The sequence below is a fragment of the Sparus aurata genome, chromosome 8, assembly GCF_900880675.1.
Source record: "Sparus aurata chromosome 8, fSpaAur1.1, whole genome shotgun sequence".
Taxonomy (NCBI): domain Eukaryota; kingdom Metazoa; phylum Chordata; class Actinopteri; order Spariformes; family Sparidae; genus Sparus; species Sparus aurata.
Window position 1 is genome coordinate 31,907,878 of NC_044194.1, and position 22,008 is coordinate 31,929,885.

Sequence of the window (22,008 nt, forward strand, 5' to 3'; positions counted from 1 at the left end):
GCTGAGATTACCTTCACGGGTAGCCAGAAAAGCAGAAAATAATTAATAAAATAGTAAACTGGACACAGAGACTTAGTGTAGTGACCAGCAACAGCTTCTGTTTTTATTTCTCTTCGCACATGTCAACCACAGTGGAACTTTGCCAACAACAACTGCTTTGTAGCAGCTCCCAGGGGACACACTACTCCAAAAAGCTATACACAATAAACCCAGTACAGTCTGTTACATTAGCATTGTGCGGTTGGAAAGATTCACAAAATCTCAGTTTTACAAGGAATATTTCCACTAAAGATTAAAGTAACACTTCACCCAAAAATTAAATTAAATTTATTATCTACTCATTCCCGTGATGATGCAAAGTCAGGTGAAGTTTTGTTGTCCACAAAACATTTCGGGAGCTTCGCAACAAATGAAGTTTTTATAACTTAGGTTCAGGAACTAGTCCATGCCACTCTCCCTTTGCTAATTTGCCACCTGAGCCTAATCATATCAAACCACCTGTGTCCCATTAACGCAAACACCTGTGCCTTTCCAATTCAATCTCCCGTGTAGACCTATATAGGTGACTCCAACCATTTCTCTCCTGTTTGTCTCAAGCTCTGACAATCGTTCGCACTTAGACCAACATTATCTCAAGTTAATTAAAAGCCTTACAGCCTACCTCATGGATCACAAGCTGATTCTCAACCCATCGGACGAAAACCTTTTTGACGGTAGATCCACCATCTACAAATCTCCTTTGTCGATGATCATCTCCACACAAACACACCCAGCCAGCCAGTCATCACACCTGTGCTCCGCTATCCACGTCCTTCAGCACTTCGTCGTCTATTACCCCATCCAGCATCTCCAGCCAAACACCGCCAACACCACTCACACACACAGAGTTTGCAGTCATCCCCGCCGTACACCCAAGACAGTCTCCCAGCAACCACTACCAACCACATCAATGTTCTTACAGCCATTGCCACTCACATTTTATCCTGTGTTGATGTTATTTGTGACTGAGGAAAACAGAAAAGATCCAGTTGTCCCTCCAAAAGTGGCGCAAACAGTATTGCCACTCAGAAATGCTATGGGGAAAAGTTGTCTGTTGTACTTTAATGTGAGGTAGAGCTGATGCACACACGCCAGCAGACGGGGCACTAAAAGCTAATGCCGTTAGCTTTGCAGGTAAAGCTAACATTTCCACTTAAAAAAAGGTTCTAAATAACTTTTTTTTTAAATCAATTTGGATTCTCAGGGCTTTCAGGGACATAGATTCTGCTGGATGAGCTTATGGAGCCAATACATGTTTTTTTTTTTATATTTTAAAACAAGTCCCCATCTACCAATTGTATTTGGAGAATGCTGCAATGGTTCCAATAGCTTTCCCGCCAAGTATCATCAGAGCATGAAGAAACGTATACCCACAGAGAATATTAATTTTATTTGATTGTCATCAACAAAAAACCATATGACAACAAGTGACATACCTATTGCAGCATTTCAATGCTGAGCCTGTGGGGATTTATTGTGAAGCATGCACACATGCAAAGGAAGTAGTCAGGTTTTCTGAAAGTGTTTTTTACTGAGTGCCCTCCTTATTGAAAGTACACACATGCAAAGCACTCAGGCACATAAGAATGTGTATAGGAACTAATTTGTGTTTTTTTTACTGTGAGACCTGGGTAACACACAATTCTCCATGTGACAGGCCTCATGTGCCATTCATGTCAAAGCCTCAACAAAAAAACATTTTGGTTTTCAATGGAGATTATTGTGTCTTTCTTTGCAGGAGCTCTTTTAAAAAAATTATGAAAATTGATAGGATAGTGTTCATTATCTTGCCTCTGAACTGAGAATACACACTATACAGGAAGTACAAGGCTACAATTTACATGTGGCAGGCACTTACAGCATCACTTCTCTTAAAATGGATATGCTAGAACACTTTGAAGTTGGGTGGCAGTTTCAGTCAATCAATGTGTATGTGTGGTGAGTGGCTTTTCTTCTTTTTACAACCTGGTATTCAGCAGTAGATTTCCTGTGAAGTCAGTCAGCAGTGAGACTTTTACCATATAGGGTTGAAACTGAGAGGACGGTAAGTTGGTAAAGGGAAGAGAAAAGAAGAACTAGCATGACTCACTTCTCAAGTCTCAACTTGTTGACAGCTGAATCAGTATAGAGTAGTGAACACAGCTCAGTTCACAGTTCATAGTGATCAAGCCAAGTTTCTCTTTTTTCATTGTCTCACGGTCTCATACTGTAGCAGTGAACCATGCGTACCACCTGTTTCTGCCTGTACCTATCTGAAACTAATGAGCCAGAAGAAACAGAGTAGGAATGAATGAAAAGAGCATAGAGAAAGATATTTCTAAATTGTAAACTGGTTTGATTCACATATAAGTTTTGCAAATTTTAACTACACATTTTTGGTAGATAACATTGTAATGTTAATGGTATAGTCAAAATTTCAACATACATGATTTATTTTTCTGACACATTCCACCTTCTCCCCTTAATGTTTGAATTTGTACAGTATCTGCGGCCATACAACCAGAGGACAGAGCTGCTCTGTACTCAGGCTGTGAGACTCCTGAACAAAACCTCAATGCATCACCATCACTGGTTTATTATCCTGATCTGATTATTATTTATAAATTAGTAGTTTAGGGAATTGCAAATGGAATTTTATACAATCTTAGTTTGATTGATGACAAATTAACCATCCTCATCACTTTCAAATGTCTGTAAATAATGTATACACTTCCTATCATCTGTCCTCACTGAGCTGCTTTCCTCCCAATTGTCTTAACTCAGTAAAAAGAAGAAATGATTGCCAGTGTGACACCTCTTCAAGGTCGTAAAATCCTTATCCCTCTCACAGTATAATGCACTTCTGTGCAGGGTTTGGCCGTCAGATAAGCAGTGAACCTTGTTGACCAAGTTTATAGCCACTATTCAACAAAGGTAGTTTCTCATGAGTAACCTGGTTTGCTATTATTACACTTTATGGTATAAACCATTTATGCATTTAAAAGTGCACCTACTTTTTGATTAATTTGGGAGAGAGTAAACCAAGAACTTGAAGCTATAATTCTGTCACATTTACAATGACTCTACTCTGTGACTTGCAGATACACTTGGATACACCTTCTCAGTTTCAACACGTTGTGACGGAGCACAAACAGCTCCGGTTGTCTTATTTTAAATCTCTCTCCATGAGCGGATTATGTTGAAATTAATTAATTGAAGCAAAGAGCAAACATTTTACTTGTGCAAGAGCACAATCATTGTGCAAGAGCTCAAGTTAAGTCCATTCATAATGCTGCCAACAGGCCTAAGAGTGTTTTATTCACTTTTGGCTCTCAAGTTCTAAAATAACATGAATTGTTAGACTTCACACACTGTACTGTACACATATTGCATAATATTTAACTCTTTCCACTCTTAAAGTTCTTGTTTAACTAAGTAGCATCACCACATACATTTTCATCATTTACCTCTATCCTGTGTGTTTATATGATGACCGGATGGGAATTGAATGCTTTGGTACCAGATCAGGTGAGTACATTTATTCAGAATTATATACATAAACTAAATGTTTTTACAGTAAATAGAGTCCAGAAGACTTGGGTTCAGAAATTATTCTTTTGCACTGAGGTTCATATCATGCTGCACACACTGATTCAGCATCTGTATCCTGTTGCACCAGTTTGTTTACTTGATGTGGCCAGATGGCTTCGTGTCACCTACACATTCAGCGGTGCCGATGTGGGTGCCTCCTCTGTCCTACAAGGCCTGATTACAATGCAACACACCCAGCTTAGTGCGCTCACATTGTCAGTTTCATGCCCTTAAAAGGCAGTTTTCAACAGCTTACTCTTTCTGCAGACGGCCGTCTCTCCCCAGTTGCCCGATTGCAGACTCTACTGGTGGAGGATGGGATAGGACTGTGATATTACAGTTTCTCCCCAGGTTAATGCAAATTACTAAAAAACAAAAGAGTAGGTAAGGGAACGTCAGTGATGTCATCAGTATGGAGTGGAGTGGAGTTACCAGCAAAAGTGTCCTTGCAGAAAACACAGAATCCAGGAAGTCTTGCTTGACATTCAATGGTTTAGACAGCCATGGAAAAAAATCAGTATCATTCATTTTCATTTCATATCACAACGTAACATGTCTTTATTTTGTTCTTATTATTTACGAAAAAAGCGATTTTTTTCAAGTATTTCTAAGTAACAGTGTCAGATATTTGTTTTAACACAAAGGAGTTAGCCTACAGTTTCTGTGATTTCTAACTCTAACAACTACACGACTTATATATTTTGCCACATGCATTTAATTTCTGTGACCACGTAGAAATGAAAATACAGACGCCATTAATCTTTTACAGTCGATTTTACAAACTGTTGTTTCTTTTAGCTTCAAAGAACTGAACACTGACCCAGTGGTAGTGAACATAGCCCAGCGGACATTTGTCCCCGCCTCCGGACCCCATGGGCCAATCATAACGACAAAGAGGTGACGTTTCGTGTACTTTTATTGGTTACTATAAGTGTCATGGCTAACACAACAGGAAGTTTACATTTTGCTGTCAATAGATGCAGGATGGACAACTTAGCTGCCCTTCTTTAAAAGGTTAGCGGCACATAGACACATTCAGTGTTATCGGTAAAGTTGTTTTGCTTTGAGAACATCAAAGCAAAGACTTGATGCTGTGTTTTGCTAAACTAGCATGAGCCAATCATCCAAGGTCTACAGTAAAATACGTCATGTAGCTAACGTTATTTAGCTAACCATGAAGACATCTGCAGGTTAGCGGTATTTTAAAACACAGATTCTAAATGATTCATGATTATTAGCACCAGCTTGCACCGCGTACAACGTGACTCTTTATGATAGCCTAAATAACTTACATGACGACACATAATTATTTGTAAATTATTCGTTCAGTAGTGTGGTTATGGACGGTTAGCCCTAAATTGAGATTAATCACTATTACAATATTAACAGTTAGCGCATCTGTCAAATTATGCTTCCAGGATGTTTGATTCCCAATCTGGAGTTTGGGACTCTTCCAGGGGTCATATGGTACTTAAGAGGGGCTACAACTACTGTCTGTGATGGTGGATAATCATCAATTAATCATCAATAAGGATAACAGGAGATTTGACAAAAAATTCAGCCGGAACTTGCACGTTGAAATAAATAAAGTTTCTTTGTCAAGCTGCACAATTAGTTGAATAGTAGGTCCATCCAAAGAAAACTGGTTGCCAGCTATTCTGATAATCCATATTTATCAGTCAATCAGTTTCTTCAAAGTGAAGATCTGTTGCTTTGTCATTTCTGTCAGTAAATGAAGAATCATTGGGTTTTTTATTTTTGGTGGGATAAACTGAGATTAATTTATCCTCCTAATTAATCTAAAGTAGGTTCAACCTTTGAGTGCTGGGAAGTTGCGTTGAGCATTTCCCACAATTTTGTGTCATTTAATAGATGAAACAGCTATTCAATTTATCGTAAACATAATCCATATATGTATCAGTAATGAAAATGATTATAAGTTGCAGCACTATTAGCAAACAAAGTCAGTCCATATCATAATTTTAAGTCCATTAGAGGTCGGCTCTATATTATTTAGATATAGACAGATATGATATATGAGTATACTGTCTGAAATCAATATAGCATAATATTTATTTTGTTGCAGGGTGGATTTTTCAATTTAACTGTACTGTAGAGCACCATGGGGAACACAGAGAGTGTGGTGGTGCAGAAGCGGCTGGCCCGTTTCCGCCCTGAGGAGCGGCCTATGGTTGAAGGGGTCTTCGACAGGCTGCAGGCCGGTGCTGGGGGCCCTTCAGGAGCTCCTGGGAAAACACCAGCTGTGAAGACTCTAACGCTTGAGATGCTGCAGGTATGTCTGTTGAAGTAGTAAATATATGGTATAATTATTTGTACCTACAGTTGTAATTCCAGTGGTTCAGCAAAAACAGTTCAAATTAAAACTCAATGCAGGACCAGATAAAGGTTTAAAAAGATAATATAAAGGATTACAAAATAATAAGAGTTTTCCATTCTTTGCACCTTTATTTTTTTCCCCACACAATTTCTTATTTAGTCTTTAATAAATTAGTTCCTTGGTGTCTATGCACTGCATGTTTGCTCGGAGCCACACAAACAAAGTAAATGTTCCCCTTTACATTTATTTTACAGTTATTCTTTATTCCAGTTTAGTGTAATACAGAATCCTGTAACAACAGTAGGTATACACACCCAGAAGAAGGTACAAAATAATAGTTATGTTGAAAAAAGTTTTGCAGTAATCATTTTGTTTGAATTGCAGTTCTAGCTTTTTATATTTCTTTCATGGTGATGAAGAATTAGCTGAGGTTCTGGAGCAGGACCACACCTCAATCACTCCCCTTCTTCTTCATCATGTGCCTATATGAGCCTTACCGTACTTCATGCCTGCCTGTTATCATTGCTAATGCACGGAAAATCGAACACCTATCGCTCTTAAGAAAATAACATTGCAGTCTCAGGTCATTCAAAATTTTGGACTCACCCATGGATTGCTCCAACATGGACTACCTGTCCCTCAGCCCCTTCGACAAGGACCTTTTCAGCTCAGCTCCAATCTCCTTTAATCTCATCCTGCAGCAAGGCCCAGAAGACAACAGTACCATGGTCGCTCCAGAAACCCTGCTCAGCATGTCCTCCAGCCCAGAAAGGAGCGCCGGTCACACTCACACGATCTAGTCACATCTCCTGACAATTAATTTCTGCCGACCAAACGGTGTCGAGCCTTCAGAGAGTGTTAGAAGAAATAGGGATCATCCTTCACTACTCCAATAACAAACTACAACTTTTCCAACTACTTAAAACCACTTCCACACAACAAAAAGTCGTAAATAATAACAACCCTCACTTATGAAGATGCTGCAGGCATGTGCTTATGCATGATGTCATCCAGTTCCAGTTCTTCTCCCCACTATGTCCTCTTTGCATCAACCTCTATCTCTCAGTATTGGCATTGGGTCACATGTTCCTCTTTCAACTACCGTTTCTTTTTCGCAATAACCTTCATGGTTGTGTTCATAATTGCATACTTTTACTTTACTTGAGCCAAGGTATTTTTGCCTTGCTGCATTTCACATATTTAGTCGTGGGACATACTAAGTATTTTCTGGCATACCAAATAGTATAGTAGCATGGGTATTGGAACACAGGGATTTTCTAATTTCTGCCAGTTCCTCCTCTGTCTACCTTTTGACGTGTCCACAACCCAACCAGCCAATGATTAACCTTGTCCACTTCATTGCTCATCAAATTTCCAGCACTGACAAATTCGATCACATAAATCGTTCCATTTGCAACTTTCTCCTTACCTATCTGCTACACAAACGACAACTGCCCCTCCTTGTAGGTCAGCTGAACTTTGCCATGCACATAAATCCTTAAGATCAGTCATACTTTCCTCACGTGCTGCCACTGGATCTGCCATACCATCACTTTCTACACAGTCGAGTACGTCACACCGTCTGTTTAATTCAGCTCTCATCTCCATCCCTCTGTGACTGACCTTCAGTGCATCTCAGAAGACTGCCCGGTCTTCACACTCAAATGAAGCAAAACAATCAAAACTGGCAATCCAATTCCTGTAATGTACTCCAAACTAGACAAACACCATTCTCACCCATACAAGTTGCTTGCACACCATATGCAATTCAGAAAATCTCAAAATGCTTCTCCTACCAACCCCACGGTCATCATATAATCGGGTAAAGTAGTAACTCGATCCCAGGTTTCTTTCCCAAGTTATGCAGGTTCTAGCCTTATTCAGGCTTTCCACCTGCTTATTCTTGGCCACTCTTTCTGTATTGGAGCAAAGGGTCCCAGAAAATATGATTGAAGCTTACCAATTCTACATCTGCTCCTGTTTCCAAGATCTACACAATGCCCAGTCTTATCACTGTCTTTGAGGAAGCTTTTGGGGATCTACCAGCCTGGGAGTTGCCACTAATCCCTAACGATGCCTTCCACACACCGCAGCCGCTCAACACTTCATCAACATCGCACTCATACATCATTGATGATGTGGTACTTTATTTATACATTTTGAGTATGACAGTATGCAGTATTTGCATTTGACAGTATTTTAAACAGTAATCCACGCCTTAATCATACATCTCGGCTGGATTACTGCAATGCACTTTACTTTGGAGTCAGCCAGTCCTCCCTCACACGTCTCCAGTTAGTCCAAAACGCTGCTGCTTAACTGGAGCACGTAAGAGGGAGCACATTACTCCCATTCTGGCCTCCCTCCACTGGCTGCCTGTGCACTTTAGAGTTAATTTTAAGATTATTTTATTTGTTTTTAAATCTTTAAATGGTCTCGCCCCGCCTTACCTCTCTGAGCTGCTCCATCCCTACGCTCCTGCCCGGTGCCTCCGGTCAGCTGACCAGCTTCTCCTGGAGGTACCGAGGTCTAAGTGGAAGCTCAGAGGGGAAAGAGCTTTTTCTATTGCCGGTCCCAAACTATGGAACGTCCTCCTGTTACACATCAGACAAGCCCCCTCACGGTCCATTTTTAAAACTCATCTTAAAACCCATCTTTATTCCTCGGCTTTCAGCCCAGCATGAGACTCTGCTCTTGTTTTAGTGTTTTATTATTATTTATATTGTCTTTTATGTTTTTATGTTTTATGTTCTATTCCCTATTTATGTACAGCACTTTGTCCCAGCTATGGCTGCTTAAAGTGCTTTATAAATAAAGTTGAGTTGAGTTGAGTTGAGACAGTATGCCAACAAATGCCCCTAGAAAGCTTCTCACAGGATCAAACAAAAAAACAACCTGTAACATCTCTGCATACTCCTCCACTTCACATCACCTGCTTCTCGGCACAGATTCCAGCCAGCATTGCAGTTTGGCTCACAGCTTCTAGTATATTTTGAATCTTTCATTGTCACCCCACCGTTCAAATTAATTAAAGCCACCAATTCAGTTGGGTGTCAGCTTTTTTCGCAAACTTTGAAATATTCCATATTTTCATATATTCTTGCCATTATTCAAAGACTTTAAGGCCGTCATGCGCATTTTCAATCCACCTTAAAATATTCCATATACACCCAAACACAAAAGCAAATTCCTTGTGTGTGAAAACCTAATAGGCAATTTAGCTGACATGACATGCCTGAAACATTAAAGGGCCGCATTCAGCCCATGGACTGCCAGTTGAATAGGTCCGGTTCATGCTTTCATCGCAGTTCAGTCTGCTCTATCAGTACATCTGCCAAGGAAGGGTAGTTTCTTTTAGTGTATTAAACTTCTCCATATTCTCTCCCCCAGTCCTCAATGGGCAGCCTGGCACCACATCCCATGGTGAGGAGAGTCTACCAGTGCATGTGTAGTATCGACCCTGAACTTGCAGCACCTGAAGCGTCCAGGAAGTCCAGCAACTCTGCTGCCTCTGGAGTAGGGAAAGAGCAACTGGTCATCTTTCTAGCAGACATTCTGCGAGGCACTGCAGAAGAACGGGCTCCCCTTGTCATGGTCATGTCCCAGAGTAGAGCAGGGGCAGCAATGGTTGTCACATGTGACCAGGTAGCAGAGGTGAGTAGAAAGGGTAAACTTTAATTTTGATAAGCAGATTAAAATTAAAATAGGAAATGTATGCAGTATTTCTCTTCCACTTCTTTGCCTTTTGTCACAGCCCCATCTTTTCACTCCTCTTACTCCCTCCTTCCCTAATCATGCCTTAATCTGGCCATTTTCCCTTTCTCCATAGTTCCTACAGGACCTGATTTCAGCTGTAGTTCAGATTCTGGTCCACAGAGGGCGTCTACAGGGCTGGAAGCCAGACAGGATGGGTGATAGCGCCCTAGGTGTCAAACTACTGGCAGAGCAGATGTGTTCTGAACTCAAACCCTCAGGTAAAGTGGTGATTTGAAGATTTTTTTACATTTTGATAGTAAAAAAATGTAACTGATGACCTCTCCTCTCCTCTCCTCTCCTCAGACCAGGGAGGTTGTGATGTTTCCTGTCTGGAGGACTGGATCTTCAGGGCCCCCCAGGTATCTTTGTACCTGGAGATGCTGGTAGCTGAGGGCCTACATTTATCCCTGAGTAGCCGACTGGCCTCACCCCTGCTGCCTCCCTGCCGGGAGACATCTTGGAAAGAGCTTAGCTGTCTGCTGGACCTTCTCACCCTCATGTTTCTGGCACCACAGGTAAGAATGCAGGTAGTATGTAGAAGTGGCCCTGTGTTCTTTATGTCAAACAACTTAGATAACTCTGTTAAACTTAATATTATTTATCTCTGGTCCTTCTAAAAACTAGTCATTTTTTGATCTTGTTTGAATTATACCATGATACATGTGATGTTTAAAAGATCAAAAAGATTATAACCTGTCCCTTAAACATTGTAGGACTGACGAACTATCCTTTCACATAACTGCAGATGGCAATATGGCCAGTTTTAATGAAATTTGTGCAGAGGCAGCGGCCATGTTGGTGTCGCTGACGTATGTTGAGCAATACGATGTAGTTCAGTGAGCCATTTAACACAAAACTAAATGATATGTCACTATCTTTATGACAAAAAATGACTTTATTGACTTGAAAAAATATCTTTTTAATTGACAAACATAATTTGTGTAACAATACCTTCAAAAGTGATGACCTGAAAATGTGACTGACCCTTTAACACTGTATATAAGCACCAGTCTAGAAAAGTTGTGTCCAAAGCACTCATCAGGCAGACCCAACGACCACACCACCAGAGGATCCATGCATTAAACGTAGGTCCCTGAGAAATAGAAAAGCAACTTCATCACAGATAGAGGTAAAGATTTGCTGACAAAGAACAAAACACTCCAATCAGCAACAGTGCTGTCAACAGAAGGCTCATCATCATGTTGTGGTCTCAGTGCATTAGCAGACACCACGTTAAACTGGTATCTTAAACCATAACGTTACACTGGAAGGGAAGTTTGATAGTTTCAGATTGACTGACTCTGTGTTGTTTAAAGGCAGGGCTGTTTTCATTTTAATTCCTACTTGCAGTCCCTGCTAATATAATTATAAGTGTCTTGACTGCTGATCCAAGTCAAAAATGTTTCAAGTTTTGAAAAGACTATGGATTGTTGAATATGGAGGGCATCAAGATTAAATCAACCATTAAGTAACTGCCTGCTAAGTCTCCTTATGCAGTTGCAGCTGACAAGCTTTTTAAATAAAAAGATAAATTGAGCAGAAATCAATTACTTATAAATCTTCATCCCGCAACCCATAAAAATGTTAAATTTTTTACAAAACAACTCACCCATAAATTGGGAATAGAGTCACAGAAGCTGTCTAGGCATCATCTGGGGTTATTAACATTAAATGCTGAAAGGTTGAATACAGTGCCAAAGTCATGCCCCTTTAGGTGGACCTCATGGGATCTTATTTTGGAAAATATCTGTACAGTAGTCAACGGGGAGGGGCAAATATATTTTTGATCCTGTTTGAATTGTGCCAAAAGGTTACAGAAATTATGTTTGTCAATTAAAAAGATATTTTTTCAAGTCAATAAAGTCATTTTTTGTCATAAAGATAGTAACATATCATTTAGTTTTGTGTTAAACGGCTCACTGAACTACATCGTATTGCTCAACATATGTCAGTGCACCAACATGGCCGCTGCCTCTGCACAAATTTCATTAAAACTGGCCATATTGCCATCTGCAGTTGTGTGAAAGGATAGTTTGTCAGTTCTACAGTGTTTAAGGGACAGGTTATAATCTTTTTGATCTTTAAACATCACGTGTAGTTCATGGTATAATTCAAACAAGATCAAAAAATTATTTGTCTCTTGCCATTCACTACCATACATATCTTTGCCTAAGCAAGGTTTCTTGAGCGAGACCAGAAGGACGGTGACTTTGCCTCTCTATGCTACTGTACTCTGACTGGCTATAGGAACAGTGATGTGAATGGTTGGTTTCTCTTCAGCCTAATGTAATTGTGAACCTTTCAATCAGAATTCTTTCAAAAAACTTTGGAACAGAATGAGCAGATCTGAAACAGTTGACCTATCGTTGTTTTTATTACAGGAACTCTCAGCCCTGAGAGCATTGTATAGTAGAATGGCATTATCTAGAAACCCAGTAAATCAAGTGGAAAGAGGAAGAACATCATATTTCACATCAATTTTAGCTGCATTATTGTTGTGTGGTTTCAACAAAGCTTCAGACAATACATCAGACATTGCTACCCCGATCTCAGTCACATCATAAACCATAAATATTTTCCTCTGCACATAATTTATTAAGTCATAATATAGAAGTTTCTGCCATGACCTAAGCATGCCATCTGTGCCACTCATACCATTATTATCAGGTTGTAAATAAGTTTTACTGTTATTCGAAGTTGTGACTTTACAAATTCACTGAAGTATTACAGTACTCTGGAACTTCCTTGGCAAACAAATCAGCCTTCATGGTTTTCTCATTTACTTTGGTTAATCTAGCGTTGGTAATTTTTTAAAACTCAAACTAAAGTGCATGCCAAATGTTTTCCTTTTTCTTTTTGGTTACACTTATAAAAGGAACCACTTGACGCTAATAATGCCACAGAAAAAGCATAGATTTATTTTTTTATGTACCTTTTTTCAGTTCATGGCTCTGTCTAAAGTCGATTCTCCAGGAAGTCCTGTATTATTCAAGAGGCTGGGGTGTGCATTTGTGTCATTTTTGAGTTACTATAAGCCTTCATCTGTGACCTTAAGAAGGCAGAGGAAAAATGTTTAGAGTCACCGGTCCACGGGGTGAAGTTGCCATGATGTAATAGATCTTCATGTTAAGCAGACCAGGGTAGACATCAAATGGACACAGTGATCGAGCCATGTTTCAAATTTCACTCAAGATTTTTGTATTATATATATATTTGTTAGTATTTATGCAAAACTGTGTGTCTATTGTACTCTTTATATGTATATTAAATATAAAAACAAAAGGTTAGAGATGATCAGGAAATAAACTGAAGGCTGTCTTTAATTGTTTGAGGAAAAGAAAACAGTGTATAGTTCATTTTTAGGTTGTTAAAGACAAATGACAGAAATAATTATTAAGTCCAGTATTTGTGCTGTTGGCAAGTTTGCTGGCCACTCAAGCACAATAATACAGTGGTCAGCAAACCAGTCTCTATTCCCTCTGAAAAAGGAGATGCTGATTTCCTTTTCCAGCAGGACTTGGCACCTGCTCACAGTGCCAAAACGTTGTGTAAATTAAATGTTCTTTGTAACATGGAAACTGCTTCTGAGTGATTCTGATTGAACAGCTGGTGACTTTTCTGGGCCCATTTATTACAGGGCTTGTTTGATTCATGCATTAGACTCAGAAACAGCACATGTGAACAAGTCAGGAAAGTCACTTGGAGCCATTTCGAAGCAGTTACAGGTTCCAAGATCAACTGAACTTTTACTGTTTACTATTTACTATTAGATTCTGTCAAAGAGTGGGTCATGTAAATGAGCACATGAAAATATTGCAAATATTTAATTCATACACCCACTTTACAGAACCGGGGCGGCTGCTCACACAAGTGTTTTCACTTCTGCTGGCTAATTAGACCTCTCTTCAGGATGGTGTGTGTGTGTGTGTGTGTGTGTGTGTGTGTGTGTTTGTACAGTTTACTTGCTCCTGTTGGTACGGGAAAACTGTCACATATCTATTTTGTATATTTTTTTGGGCCTTTTGGTGACCTCAACTGATAATGAGCATCGCTCTGCCTAACTTTAATCTGCATAGAGTCTTAATCAGCTGGAATACCTTAAACCGCATGCAGGACGTTAAAGGCCAATGCTTCAAACGCACAGTATGACTATAATTACACACATTGTCACTGTTGTCATGTACCATCTTTTTTATCTCTCCAGTTGCCAGACGGCTACAGCGCCCCCTGGAAACTTGTGTTTTCCACACGGCTGCATGGGGAGAGTTTCACCAGGATGGTGACCGGTCTGACAAAACACGGTCCCACTCTGCTGCTTATCAAAGACACAAAGAGACATGTTTTTGGGGGCTTTGCATCCTATACCTGGAAAGTCAAACCTCAGTTCCAGGGTGAGAGAAGGGACTGGCTCTGTCTTATCCCACAACACATTCATTTTGCATGACTTGCAGACCTTGGACTTAATTTGCTATTTGATCAGTATTTTGGTAAATGTAGGTCATACAAAGCTGTAGAGAACACTTAAATGTATTTTAATGATCATACAAATGCTAATAGAGTCTGGCACCCACTATCTTGGTCACCATGTTGACATGACAAAATGTCAATTTGCTTCAGGGTTGAGAAAACTCCTGCCCAGATATTTGAAATGTCAAACGTTTCTATAAAGAAAACATTTATTCCAGGTATTTTCAACATTTTTATAGTTCTCCTATTTTGTGACATCACTGAAAGTCATCTTCATAAAGAAATAGTCGTTCCCAAACTATTTTAAACCTCGGCACCACTCCTCAGTGATTACAAAAAAATATATATATTCAGTCAACAGCTGTGTAATGGGATGAGGTTGGCATGTCTTTGACCTGTATGTTTGGTTTAAATGCAGAATCAAAAAGTGTGTTCTCTCATGTCTTTAGCTGCAGATATATTACATTATCCTTGTAGTAATAATAATAATAATAATGATGATGATAATAATAATAATGATAATAATAATAATAATAATGATAATAATAATAATAATAATAATAATACATTTAATTTTTATAGCGTCTTAAATGGATAAATGGATAAACAAAAACAAAAAAGAAGAAGAAGAACAACAACAACAACCAAAAATACATATAAGATAAAGAAATAGAAAAGTTAATTGATGTGGCTAGATCTAGAGCTGATAGGCCTTATTAAAAAAGATGGGTTTTTAAGTCTCTTTTGAAAGTCTCCTTCCACCTTATACCTTCCTTCAACCATGTGGAAGAGACTAAAGGCACCAGACTTTCCTAACTAAACATTACTTTCCTAACTAAGACAAAGTAATCAAACACTTACCAAACGTTGTAAACATGTGTAACATTAATAATGATAATAATAATAATAATATGGATGAATTGGATGAATTTTACATCACAATATTCCTTTTTAATTGAAAAACTAATAAAATCATGATAATGTAGGATTTCTCCCGGTCTCTGCCAAACAAACATGTTGTTACATCTGGAGAACAAGCTCTGTAGGTCAGAGCATCTCTGCAGCAGTACAAACATTCATTAAAAAACACTGTGGTGACACATTTTATTTTTATAAAATAATTGCACTTCTTGCAATTTGCATATTGTACTTAGTCATATTGTGATTTCACAATTAATGGTGCAGCCCTTGGTTTGTCCTGAAGGCATAGCTTTCAAATTAAATTTTAATACTTAGTGGACTTGCTCATCAAACTGTTGATTCTGTCCTGCTGATTAAAGAACAGAAGTGATTTGTACAGGTAACTTACACCCAAGGCTAACATGAAAGCACTGGTATTAGACAATGAGTGACATTAAGGAAGTAATACCACTTGTTTGAATACTGTAGGCAGTCACTTGATTTTTCACTCAGTTCTTTATAATTTGTATATTTGTGTGTGTGTGTGTGTGTGTGTGTGTGCGTGTGCGCGCATGTGTAGGTGACTCCAGATGCTTCCTGTTCACTGTATTCCCCAGACTGAGAGTTTATACAGCGACAGGATACAACCAACACTTTATGTACCTCAACCAGAATCAGCAGACCATGCCCAACGGACTGGTGAGAGCACACTAGTTATTCATGGCCTGTAAATATCACAGAGTTCAGTAATTCCCCTAATGTTCCCCTCGGTCTTGAGTAGGGCTGGGCGATATGGACCAATAGTCATATCCCGATATATTTTGGCTGAATAGCGATATACGATATATATCCCAATATTTTTATTGCAAATTGAGAGCAAATGTTCAGTCAAAGTCAAAGCCAAATATGACATGTGGGTGGGAATTTCATCATTTTAGGGGCAAGTCCATTTGGCCTTCACTTTTTTTTTTCAGGGGCACCAAGGCCACATGACAGGGCACAAAGACCACTAAGTAAAATTTGTTGATTTACCTTTCAGACTGATACCATAACATCCTAATTTATAATAACACATGGATTATGTATTAAAACGTTTTTTAAATACCAATATCAAGTTGCTGTTACATTAGAAAACAGTTTGTTTTTTAAGTAGGGTTAGGGTGAGGTGAGTTTTGTGACACTATACTGAATATTAATGTTATTGAATATTTCTCCCAATAGAAATTCCCCAAAATTATGGCAAAGCACATTTTTTCCCAAACAAAAAAAAATGTAGAATAACCAGCAGGAGACCACTGATGTGTGGAGTGATTTTGGTGGCACTACACTCTGAATAATAGTGAAGTCATTGAATATTTTTTGTAGTTTCTCTTTTCGGTGTCGCACTTTGTAGACGGTCCCTGCGCCCTCGTCTCACAGCCGGCTGACCATACAGACCAAAGTTAATGTCCAGACGCTCGTTTTGATGAAAATATGGTTGTAGCTCGTTGTCTTCCTTACTACCGTAGGAAAGAGCCGTCAGTTGTGTTTTAACAAGATTTCACTTATGAGTTATTGATCCGGGAAGTTCGAATCTGTGAATATATTTCCAACTATACCGGACTAAATCCTACCACATAAGTCAGTTACGAATCATATCAAACCGGCTGAGCTCGCTCGCTGCGCTTTAAGTTTCGTTCTTCTGTTTTGAGACGCTGCTGCTGTGTGAGAGGCTTTCACGTGAGATCATCGTGATGATGAGACTCCACCTGCGCGAACTGCGGAGTCACTGAAGTTACTGTGAGTGACTACTGTGCACTCAGGTGGCTGTAATTAAAGGCAAGCTTGCTACGCTGACTGGGCCAGGGGCACAGAGGCCACTGTGGCCGTACGATGATTTTTTTTCATGGGGCATCAAGGCCGAAGTGCGGGGCAACAATAGTTTGTTCAAGAGTGCCGGAGTGTCTGTTCCAGCCCCTCCCCTCTCTGTGCATGAAGGAGGAGGGGCGGGGGGAGCAGTGCAGAGAGCTCCGGGTCAGCGGCTTGCCCGAGCAAGGATCACAGCGCAAATTTTAACTATATCGATATACGCGATAGGGTCTAATTCCATATCACATTTAAAAAATATATCGATATATGTTTTATATCGATATATCGCCCAGCTCTAGTCTTGAGTGATCAGATCACAGGCAGACGCATTAACATGCGTCTCAGGTGACCACTTGTAGTCGCATCTCAATTCCCCGCTCTACAGATTAATGATTTAGCATGGACAGTGTTCCACAACTTTAACAAAATTTCTCCGAACTGAAAAACATCACCAAATTGATCTTTGAATTTTGACGTGTTGACTGTAAATAAATGGTTGTCTTCTTTCATAAATTGGTGTAAATGGTGAATTCAACTGAAACAATGTTCAAACAGCTGCTATATGTTGACAGATGAGCTGCACTTTAGTCACAGATGCTGACAGGTTGGTACAGCTATGCTGCGACAAACTGACCCTTTTTAAATGGTAATAAACAATGTAATGTATTATGTTTAATGATAAATTGACTTTTAATATTAATAGGGTATGGGTGGTCAGCATGGCTACTTTGGTCTGTGGTTGGACAGTAATTTTGGCTGTGGTCATAGTCGCGCAAGACCCAAGTGCACCACCTTTGGCAGCCCTCAGCTCTCTGGAGAGGAGGACTTCACCCTGGACTCAATGGAAGTGTGGGCAGTCGGAAAACCCCTAGAAGCAGAGGAGGTCAGAGTATATGCTCTTTTATATTTTCTGTTTTCCTTTATTATTTATTTATTAGAAAGCAGACCACAGTGGCTGACAGGAAATGAAGTAATCATTAACAGATTGTTTAATTATTCTTTAAAATTCATATTCTTTAAATAAAGATCCACACTGTTTTCCCAACAATATCTTGCTTGATATAATTCCACACATTTACACAAGAGGAACCTCAGTACTAGCACAGTCCTAAATTGTACTACACTGCAGTCTCACCACAGTGTTGTATAGATGTAACAGTAATATGAAGGGGCTAATACTGTTGCTGTGGGGGGAGAACCATGGAGAAAAAAGCAGGATCATCTGCTGGGTGGTCAGAAACTCACAGGAGCTTAGGGACAGGGAAACAGACAGATGAAAATTGTGACCAATTGTACCAGTATATCTATCAGGTCTTGAACTGATTTTATTTTTGTAATGTTAAATAAGGCATTCAAGTGCTCCTTGAAGAATCCTGCTAATGGAAAGTCACAGTAAAACAGTATTACAGCATTCTGAACAAATGGAGTGTACAAGTGTAGATCATGCTGTACGAGCTTTATTTATTTTATATTTATTTCTATTTTTTTTGCTTTGATTTTTTTTTTTTTTTTTACATTAAAACAAGTCCCCATCTACTTCAATTTAAGAGAATGTGCTGCAACACTGTTTAGCTGTGAATGTCCAGATTTTTTTCTGGACTGAATTTTTATTTTGGAGTGAACTGTCCTTTAAAACCCATGGTATTTCTGTGTTTTTTGTGTTTCTGGATAAGGAGGGAGAGGGTAAGAAGAGTATCCTGGATGTTGATCCAGAGGTCCAGGCGATAATGGAGATGGCTGGGAAGACTCTACACAGTCAAGGCCTCAGGGAGCCTGAGGAAGACCAGGAGTAGTGAGGGGCCACATGGTGATAGACCAAAACATCTTCTTGACGCTCCAAACCCACCTCGTTACAAGTTTGGAGTTTATCATCTGACATAACTGGATAACATTTACATCAGACTTAGAGACATGTCTCCAATATAAGCTGTGATATTAGATTTATTTTCCCTTGCCTTTGTTTCTGCTTGGACCCTTTGGCATGCCCACTGCTCTTTCTTCTAATGACACATGACACTACAGTCATCCTCCTGTTTACAGCCATCAAATGTTAAAAATGGTGTTGGCTAGATGTCATCACAACATAAACAGGGCTGACAGAGCCTTAATAAGGTCAAAAAGCCGCCTATAAACGGTCCCTTTTTCACTCAACCCAAAGCCACATTTCATATTCAGTGTGAATGAGACTAATGTATCATGAGTGTGTTCACAATTTTTTCCACCAAGCTACACTGGCACTCAACAGAAGAAAACTTTTTTGATTAAATATTCAAGAATTATCACAGAAAAATCTATTCGAGAGATGGAGGAACGAATCTCTTGACCAGAATACAGTACATCCACATCTATTGTTATCACTAACTTAAGTATTACTTTGAGGAAAGGAAATATGAGATCAGAGTAAAATAATACAGGGAATTACTAATTATCTGGTAACATCTAAGTGTAAATGTTTTTTGCAACACATGAATTTATTACTACGGTGTTAAAAAAAACCTTCAGGTTTAGGAGACATAATCTGACACAAACCTGTTACTTAGCCTACTATATTTATGTGTGTGGACATGTGGCTTGACAAGATCCTTCATAAATGGTGTATCCATCTGAGAAGCTAAGGAGTTCTTCAGGGAATTTACCAAATACCAGAACTGTTAGTTCAAACACCAGGTATTCTACTGTAAATACTTCATCCCACCTCAGACTGACAGTTGTGGAGGAGCTTCATGAACACATGTCTAGAGGCACCACTGGATTTTTTTTTCTTTTCTTTTTTTTTTATCGAGGTCTATGACTTGTTCACCACATGAAGTTGTTGTACCGACAACTCGAATGAATCGACATCATACAGTAATGTGGTCATCAATGTTAGGGTTCTTTCGTTGCTGTAAATCCTTGAAAAAGTATTTTAATTTGGTGTTTTTTTAAGGTTTGAAAAATGCTTCAAACGACTTGAGATTATAACTGCTTTACGTTCATTATAAATTGACTCAGGCTTGGAAGGTTATATAGGATGGTAAATATGAAGCTTTTTTGTGTTTGCTGTCTGAAGAATGCCAACACAAAATATGAATTTGGTTGTTTATAGCACAACATCTGATTTAATCTGCTGAAGTGAAATAACCTCTCTGAGTATATACATGTAAACCACAGATATGATTGCTGGAAATGGCTGAAAATGTACCTTGATAATTATTCAAAAATTCTTGACCATGGAAATGATGAGAGAACCTTGAATTATGCAGTTGGGAACATGATTATTACCTCTCGCAATATTTTCAGTTGTCATCGAAAAAAGTTGATGGTGGGTGTGTGTCTGTGTCTGTGTGTGTAAGAGAGAGAGAGAGAGAGAGAGAATTTTTGTGTAGTGAATACTTGTTGCTTGTATTAAAGAGCACTCCTTGAGGGTGTACCATTGTACTTTCACTTGTGTTTCTCAGTTGAGTGAACAGTGGCTATCAGCTTACTTACTGTGTCTTCATGTGATCGTATCTGATTTTATCAAAAAAGGCTGTAAAACATTGCCATAAACATAAACGACAAGATCTCCACTCCTGACATCTCTATTTGGGCTAATACAAACATCTACTCAAACTCTAAAAGGCTGCTCTGTATACATCCCCACACCTACTCTGTTCTGCTATCATGCAAATTATTGAGGCACGATACACATGCAAATCTGTCATATAACCCCACAGCAGTTCACACAGTGGCATGAAAGACATGGTTCCATAATGAATGTCTAGACTTGTCTTTATATTTGTGTATGGAAATTATTTTATTGTTTTATTCCCAGAAATGTGCCTGTATTTGAGCCCCATGGTCACCTTATTATAAACCCATAATTAGAGCCAAATAAAATGCTCTTTGTATCCACTGTGCATATATATTGTATGGACAGTCACCCTTTATCTCTTTATACGTCAAAAGAAACCAACTGATGAAACTTTACATGTACAGTAAGCACCTGTCATACAGGTCAGGGCAGTTCAGTGCACTTATAGGCCAGTGTTTTCAGACCAAGGACCACTAATACAAAAATGTTTTGGCTTTGGAGTCATACTTTAGAGAAACAAACTGATGTCAATTGCACGTTGTTTCTAAAGGTCACATTAGCTTAACCATTACTTGAACGTAAGTTGATTTAATTGTATTGTATTTGCTATTCAGATGTTTTTCAGAACCGTTCTCAAGCCTCTCACATTGTCAGAGAGCCCAAACAGTTGCATTCTAAATTCTAAATCAGTGGTTTACAACCATTTTGGAATATTTTCCTTTACCCAGTCATTTACAAGACAAAAGCAAGGACCCATCTTTTTATACGGCCTATCAGCTCTAGATCCAGCCCCATCAAATCAATCAACTTATATTTATTTATCTCATATATATTTTTTGTTTATCCATTTTTTCTTTGTGTTGTCTGTTCCCCTTTGTTGAGTGTCCTTGGGTACCCTGAAAGGCGCTATATAAATTAAATGAATTATTATTTTCTGCCCAACAGCCCTAATTGCTATTGAATATGTCAGTATATTCCAGTATGAGTCAGGATCATACTAATGGAACTCCATAAGGGATCATTTTGCAGCATAATAAGTATTATGCTGATAGCACTTTGTCATTCTGAAGTGAAGTTTTGAGAGCAGACGTTTCATTGTGACAGAGCAGCCTTATTTTAAGTGTGGCTGTACAGAGCTACTTTAAATACGCCTCTCACCACTGCACTTCACACAGCAGATTTATGTCTCTCCCATCCTTCTCTCATGTGAAATAACTGGGACTGTTTACAGTGAGTGAAGTCATTCTCCGGACCGGGTCCTCCGCGGTGATGGACAAGTAAGTCCTCTTGGCCACTTCAGAGGAACAGCTTACCTGACTGTCCAACTTTTCGGCGGGCTGTGCTCAGACTGCTGCCCGCTGTGGGAGCGGTTGTGTGGACGGTTTCACTCACACTCAGAGAAAAAGTCAAACTCGGTCCAAAACATTCATTATGAACAGAATGTAAGTCTTCATCCAGAAAACTGCGTCCGCTCATATAAACCCGATGTCACTGGCACGGTGTACTTTGCATAGATACCGTCCCTGCTTCCGGCCTT

The 22,008-nt window shown here is 39.2% G+C and overlaps 1 protein-coding gene and 1 long non-coding RNA gene across 5 annotated transcripts; both read left to right on the plus strand.

Annotated features, from left to right (window-relative positions):
- Window positions 1-603: 603 nt before the first annotated feature.
- On the plus strand, window positions 604-4,501 carry LOC115587081 (uncharacterized). The gene is made up of 3 exons (XR_003984959.1): window positions 604-713; window positions 3,542-3,546; window positions 4,408-4,501. It is a non-coding gene; the product is annotated as an uncharacterized LOC115587081 (long non-coding RNA).
- Window positions 4,502-4,512: 11 nt separating this feature from the next.
- meak7 (MTOR associated protein, eak-7 homolog) lies at window positions 4,513-20,341 on the plus strand. 4 transcript variants are annotated; one of them, XM_030426696.1, is made up of 9 exons: window positions 4,513-4,623; window positions 5,696-5,902; window positions 9,338-9,601; window positions 9,777-9,921; window positions 10,007-10,218; window positions 13,908-14,094; window positions 15,651-15,769; window positions 17,622-17,801; window positions 18,592-20,341. In XM_030426696.1, exons 2-9 carry the CDS (start codon window positions 5,732-5,734, stop codon window positions 18,709-18,711), a joined length of 1,398 nt encoding a protein of 465 aa, XP_030282556.1. In that variant the 5' UTR covers window positions 4,513-4,623; window positions 5,696-5,731; the 3' UTR covers window positions 18,712-20,341. The 4 variants fall into 4 exon arrangements, with proteins under 4 accessions (XP_030282556.1, XP_030282558.1, XP_030282559.1 ...); XM_030426698.1 differs by having other exon boundaries at window positions 17,687-17,801; XM_030426697.1 differs by lacking the exon at window positions 4,513-4,623 and adding an exon at window positions 4,640-4,799.
- The last annotated feature ends 1,667 nt before the right edge of the window (window positions 20,342-22,008 follow it).